At 35.0% G+C, this 7,351-nt stretch overlaps 1 protein-coding gene across 1 annotated transcript; it reads left to right on the top strand.

The window, feature by feature from the left end:
• Nucleotides 1-1,414: 1,414 nt before the first annotated feature.
• LOC118053039 (triacylglycerol lipase SDP1) lies at nucleotides 1,415-6,297 on the top strand. The gene is made up of 3 exons (XM_035064170.2): nucleotides 1,415-3,685; nucleotides 4,503-4,646; nucleotides 4,981-6,297. The coding sequence occupies exons 1-3, from the start codon at nucleotides 2,267-2,269 to the stop codon at nucleotides 5,986-5,988; spliced, it is 2,571 nt and encodes an 856-aa protein (XP_034920061.1). The 5' UTR covers nucleotides 1,415-2,266; the 3' UTR covers nucleotides 5,989-6,297.
• The last annotated feature ends 1,054 nt before the right edge of the window (nucleotides 6,298-7,351 follow it).

Below are 7,351 nucleotides of genomic sequence, written 5' to 3'. Positions count from 1 at the left end.
ATTTTGATTTTTAATTTTTACTCTTGGTTTTTTTGGTAAAATTTTAATTTTTTTTCAATTTAATCATTCAATCCTAATTTTTAATATGTTATTGTTTATAATTCGATACTCATTCTTTTTTATTGGTATTTTGTTTGTCCTTTTGTTAAGTTCATTTTTCTTTTTAATTTGTTTATATTTTTATGTCAATTTTGATCACCATTCCTGTAATTACTATTTTTTGTTTTAAATCTTTTTGTATAATTGAAACCATTCTTTTCAATTTCATCCTTCAACATTTAATTAATTGAGAATTAGACTTCAAGTGAGTCACAAGTTTGAAAAGTTAACGCGGGTTTACATTGTTTTTTTTTAATGTTTTTTTTTTATCTTCTTCATTTTTTAATCGGGTTATTTCAATTTCATTACCCGAATCGTAGATTTGACGGGATAACCCAGATTGGCTTGATCATAATTAATGGGGTTATAAGTTTGTTATGCTAATTTGGATTGGTTAGGACTGATTTTTTTAGATTTTTTTTTCTATATTTTATTCTTTTTATTTATGAGTTGAAAATTGAACTATATTGTTGTTCTATTTTGAAAAAAAATATTTTTTTTCCAGGTTATTCTGATCCTTTTTTAAAAAAAAAAAATATTTATTTATTGTTGTTTTTTTTCCACATTTATTCAAAAAAACTAACTTATTTAACCTATTTGAGTTAATGGTAGGAAATGCAATTTCATTTATAAAAAATTACATTTTAAAATATTTAAAAATTATTTTTTAGATAATATAAAAATAGATTATCCTTGCGGCTTAGCGTGAAACCACACCTAAGTAAATAGAACTAGATAAGAAATATTTCTTTTACTTTTTTAAGGCATCTAAAGCAACAAACAACTGTCAACTAATAATAGAAAGAAAAGAAGAAGAAGAAGAAGAAGAAATTGTTTCGTCTAAACCACCCGTTGGTCTCCAAGAGTGATTTTACTTCCGCTTTTATGTGTTTGTATTTTAAAAAATTAATAAATTGATATTTTGTTAATAATTTTAATATTAGAAAATCTAAAATAAAAATTAATTTTAATATATTTTTAAATTAAAAATATTGTAAAGAGCTTCTATTATCACAACCAAATCTTTTCTATACGTAACTCAAGATGTATTTCACATTATATTTTGAAATTGTTTTTAAAAAAATTAAAATTTTTTATTTATTTTAAATTAATATATTTTTGATGTTTTTAAATTATTTTTATATATTAATATCAAAAATAATTTTTTTAAAAATAAAAAAATATATTATTTTTATATATTTTAAAATAAAAAAAATACACTTTAAAAAAAACACTACCAACACATTTTGAATACTCAACTCCAATTATCCGATGGTTAAAACAAATGCTTCTTTTATTCCAATCGAGTCATCATTCAGTATAGTTTCCTTTCCCTTATCCGCCTATGATTGCAGAAGTCAATGTCAGAGCCATCTCCCCCTCCTTGCTCAATCTTTACGTAACCATATGGATATCCTTATCTTCTTCTAACATTTCCCAAGACTCCGATCCTGTATTTGTTGTATTCATTTCACTCCTCTCTCTATCCTTCCCGAACGAAAACAAAGTCTCAATCTTTCATTCTGTTTGTCTAAAGTCTGTACACTCATCACTTTCTCGAGTTGGGTTTCTTTCTTGAACTTGGTTTCTTGGTTTTTTGGGTTTGATTTTTTTTTTTTCAAGTGGATATTGCTATTTATTGGGTGGTGATATTGAGACCCTTTTGTTAGTTTTGTATTTTGGTTTTTGAGGTGGATGTAGTTTTTTTAAGGGTTTTAGGGTTTGGTTATTGAAAACTCATATGGCAAGGTTGGCTTCTGGTAATCTGGATTTATAAGATTCTGTTTTTCTTGTTGACACGGTACAGGATCACAAGGGTTGGATTTTTGTTACTTGTCAATATCTTCTTATTTTGCGATAGCTAGTCCTTTTGCATTAGGATTGCTTATCTTTATTCTGTGTACTTCATTGTCTCTCTATATATTGCCATCCTATCCAGGGAGAGACAGATTCAATTGTTTTATTGTCCTTCTCATTCTCATTAGAATCAAAGTCTTGACATACAATCCTTTCACAATTGTGAAATTTAATTCCTTAGTGACCATCTATTGTAGCTGTTTCATATTTGTTTCGTACAAGCTAATTCTGCTGTTAGATTTGAGCTTTGACAAAAGAAGGCCCCGCTTCCAATTACAGACCTCTTTCTTGTTTTGGTTTTAGCTAAGATATGGATATAAGCAATGAGGCCAATGTTGACCCTTTCAAAATCGGACCTTCATCGATCATTGGTAGGACAATTGCTTTCAGAGTTCTGTTCTGTAAATCAATCTCACATTTGAGGCAAAAAATCTTTCATGTGTTGTTGAATTACATTTATAGATTTGGTGAATTTGTGGCTCCTATGTTATCATGGTTTCATCCAAGGAATCCACAAGGGATATTGGCCATGATGACGATAATTGCATTTTTATTGAAAAGATATGCGAATGTTAAATTGAGGGCCGAAACAGCGTATAGGAGGAAATTTTGGAGGAATACGATGAGAACTGCGTTGACATACGAGGAGTGGTTTCATGCTGCTAAAATGCTTGATAAAGAGACCCCAAAGATGCACGAATGTGATCTCTATGATGAAGAACTAGTCAGGAACAAGCTTCAAGAGCTCCACCACCGTCGCCAAGAGGGATGTCTTAGAGATATAATCTTTTTTATGAGAGCCGATCTTGTAAGAAATCTCGGTAATATGTGTAACCCTGAGCTTCACAAGGGTAGGCTTCAAGTGCCCAAGCTCATAAAGGAATATATTGACGAGGTCTCAACTCAGTTAAGAATGGTTTGTGACTCCGATTCAGAGGAGCTTTCATTGGAAGAAAAGCTTGCTTTCATGCATGAAACGAGACATGCTTTTGGGAGAACAGCTTTGCTTCTGAGTGGAGGTGCTTCACTTGGAGCGTTTCACGTGGGTGTGGTTAAAACACTGGTAGAGCACAAGCTTATGCCCCGAATAATTGCTGGTTCTAGTGTGGGGTCAATTATGTGTTCAGTTGTTGCCACCAGATCGTGGCCAGAGCTGCAGAGTTTTTTTGAGGATTCCTGGAACTCGTTTCAGTTTTTTGACCAATTGGGTGGAATTTTCACAGTTGTGAAGAGGGTCATGAGACAAGGAGCTGTTCATGAAATCCGGCAGTTGCAATGGATGTTAAGGCATCTTACAAGTAATCTTACATTTCAAGAAGCTTATGACATGACTGGTCGAATTCTTGGGATCACAGTTTGCTCACCTAGGAAGCATGAGCCCCCTAGATGCCTTAATTACCTTACTTCCCCTCATGTTGTTATATGGAGCGCAGTCACTGCTTCTTGTGCTTTTCCTGGCCTTTTTGAAGCCCAGGAACTAATGGCAAAGGACAGAAGTGGGGAACTTGTGCCTTATCACCCACCCTTTAATCTGGATCCTGAGGAAGGATCTGATGCACCTATGCGTAGGTGGAGGGATGGTAGCCTGGAGATTGATTTACCAATGATACAATTGAAGGAACTATTCAATGTCAATCATTTTATTGTAAGTCAGGCGAATCCTCACATTGCTCCATTGTTGAGACTGAAGGATATAATCAGGGCATATGGGGGTAGCTTTGCTGCCAAGGTAATGCACACATTGCTTTAAACTTACCTTTTCTTCTGTCTCATTTGCTCTTGGTGTGTATTTGTTATTATATTTGTCATGGAACATCAAAAGTCTTCTCAAGATGCTTGCTTTTCTTTTTTGTCATTGAACTTTACCAGCGTAGTTGTTAATTTACTTTGGAATGCTTAGTTTTTATTCCCGTCCCTGGATGGAGTGAGAGTCAAAAAATTTCTGTCTATTTAAACTATTTGGATCAATGCCTCACGGATTTTGACCCTCCAGTTCATCGTTTTGGTCCTTTTCACCATTAGTCATCTTCTCTTTTAATGTATAGCTATTCCAGTTAGAGGCTGAAAATTCTTTATAAATCACTCATGACATGTGAACTCTTCATATGAACTCCATACAACAGACTTGACTAATGGTCATGTTTGCTTTGCAGTGGTTTAGGATCTCATAACTAGTGATTCTAGCGATTCAATTGATGGTTGGTTGAGTTGATGTTAGGGAATGCAAGAGGATTGGGGATTTGACTTCTTTCCTTAACAAAATGTTTTCTTTGTTGGTGTTGATTAATAGTTCTAGATGTAGGTTTTGAATATGACTCAAAACGCAATATCTGGGGTAGTGATCGTCTAAGCTGGTAGCCTTTACAAACAGAAGGTGTACTTGCATAGAGATATTTCAGTTATAATGCTTGTTCTCAGTTATAATTCTTGTTCGCAATTCTTGGTCCTTTCTTGAAGTTGAGTGCTTCTTTTTCATATTTTTCAGCCTTTATCTTTTACAGTTCTGATGAAACAAAAATAATCCATTTTGGTGTTTAACTTTGTAGCTTGCTCATCTCGCTGAGATGGAGGTAAAACATAGATGCAATCAGGTATTGGAACTTGGTTTTCCATTAGGTGGACTTGCCAAGCTTTTTGCTCAAGAATGGGAAGGTGATGTTACTGTTGTTATGCCTGCCACACTCGCTCAGGTACATGTCAAATGAAAATTTTACACCTCAGTAAGGTGGCAGTTAAAACCATGATATCAATTAACCTGGGACCTAGAATTGTAAGGTGTATATATACGTTTCTTAATCAGTGTAGGAATGGTGAAATCAAAAGCTCATCAATCTGACCATATATGATTTAAAACCCATATTTTCTGATCATATTTCCGTGCGTTGTATGGCATGTGAATCAATTACATATTTCTGTGGTCCATTGTCAAAAAAAGAAAACAGAATTATGCGGAGTGAATTAAAAGACAATCTTTCCCATGGTGACTTACTGGCTGTTTGAATCCAATTCTTGTTTATGATGCAGTACTCAAAAATTATTCAAAACCCAAATCACTTGGAGCTTCAAAAGGCATCAAACCAAGGCAGAAGGTGTACATGGGAGAAGCTTTCTGCCATAAAAGCTAATTGTGATATTGAGCTTGCTCTTGATGAGTGTGTTTCTGTTCTGAACCACATGCGTAGACTCAAAAGGAGTGCTGAGAGAGCTGCTGCTGCTTCTCATGGCCAAGCAAGCTCTGCGAGCACATTGAGATTTAGTGCTTCAAAAAGAATTCCTTCTTGGAATTGCATGGCAAGAGAAAACTCAACAGGTTCACTTGAAGAAGACTTCCTTGCTGATGTTGCTTCAACATTCCATCAAGGAGTTGGTGTGGCTGGAGGAACTTCTACTGGTAGGAATTTGAGAACTCAACGCAACCTACATCATGATGGAAGTGATAGTGAATCTGAAAGTGTAGATTTGAATTCTTGGACAAGATCTGGAGGGCCTTTGATGAGGACTGCTTCTGCAAATAAGTTCATTGACTTTGTGCAAAGTCTGGATATGGATTCTGAGCTAAGGAAAGGCTTCATGGCTCATCCTAACTCACCTGGGGCTCAGATGGGAGGCAGGGATCCATATAATCAGATCTCAAGAGTGACAACGCCAGATAGAAATTCAGATAGTGAGTTTGATCAGAGAGATTTTAGCAATAGAAATTCTACTGGTGGTTCTAGCATTACAGTCACCGAAGGAGATTTTTTGCAGCCTGAAAGAATCCATAACGGGTTTGTGCTGAATATTGTAAAGAAAGAAGATTTGGCACGTCCCAGTAGGATCCATGATTTGGAGAATTACAATAGTGAAGTTCCTGAATGTGTTCAGCTTGATTGTCCTGAAAAGGACATGGATGCTAGCTCAGAATCGGACTATGCTGCAGACGAAGACAACTCCCCTGCAACAGATTCCTTGCATAAATCAGCTTCGGCTCTTGATCACACAGATGATTCTGTCGTTCATGACATTCAGGAGAAGCATGTCGTGGATGGTTAACTTTGAGTTTCTTCTGCATTACTGTTCCAAAATATTGGGTGGAGTTGATTCCCGGGTTACTGTCAATCAAAGGTTTCTGTCACAAGTGGAGTTTCATAGACGAGATTCAGAGTATGTTTTCGAAAAAAAAATTGAATTTCTATTAAACGAAAACTACAATACTAAACAAGTTCATAGAGGTTGCTCTTAGTAGTGAATTATAGAAAACAATTCAAAGCAATCTAGCAGCATCAGGCTCATGCTATTGTAAACTAATTTTTTGCGCATGCTATGCAACAATTGTAATCCACATGCTTAGATTTCAGCAAACGAGATGGGATTTGACCCTCTCTCCATCAATGCATGTGTATGCTCATGAATGTGTGTTGACTTGTGTCAAAAACATCACGAAGACACGAAGTTTATTTGCCGGGAGAGCTGCTGTCCACTTGCCACTTGAGTCCATTAGCTTGTTGACTTGATCTTCATCACTCTTGCTAGGCGAAGATATTTGATTGCTTTGAGCCGTTTGTGTGTTGCATTGCATTAAGAATTGAAGGGCTTCATTGTAGTCGGTCGGACACGCCCATGCGCACAGGTCCATTGTGGTCTGGTGGAAAAAAATTAAGTTTTTTTGTTTTTTTAACATTAACATAGAAAAAAAAACTCAGTCCAAAAAAATAGCAAAATTTAGCTAATAAAATTGGCAACCCGTGAATTACATGTGTCACTATAAACTTTTAAATTATTAAATGGTCTAAGCTAGAGATCTTGAGTGCGCATAGAAACTACGAGATAAGTGCCTCTAAGCCTCTTTCTTTCATTCTTTTTTCTCTTCTTTATTTGTTTTTATTGTAATTTATGTCAAGTCATTTAGTAATTTAAGAGAGTAGTATGTATCATCTGCTACTCATTAAATTATGTTATTTTTTATAATATTTTATGATTATACATGTATTTTTAAAATAATGTAATAAATTCCAAAAAAAAACTCGTGAAAATTAAGGTCTGTTAATTTTGATGGGCTAAATTTTGTTTGGAGTGCGTCGTTGTTGGAGCATTTGCTTTGTGCTAAGTATTATTTCTTTCAAACTAGTCAAGGCGGCCATATTAAAAAAAAAAACCACACGAAACCAAGAACGACTAAAGGAGAGTCTGACAAATTGACAGGGCAAGATGGCTATGCGGCCATTCTCATCTCCTTTATACAATTCCTTCTTCTTTTTCTCTCGCACGTGAATTTCATTTTACACGTGTTTACACGACTTCATCGCCATTGTTGCCGAAATCACAACAGTGAAGAACATGACGATAGCAGCAAATTCTATCAGATTGTCTCACATCGTTTATTCATTTAAAACTCGTGTTGATGAGATGAAATGGC

Source organism: Populus alba, chromosome 6, assembly GCF_005239225.2.
Source record: "Populus alba chromosome 6, ASM523922v2, whole genome shotgun sequence".
Classification (NCBI taxonomy): domain Eukaryota; kingdom Viridiplantae; phylum Streptophyta; class Magnoliopsida; order Malpighiales; family Salicaceae; genus Populus; species Populus alba.
This window is presented reverse-complemented; position numbering and strand designations above follow the sequence as displayed.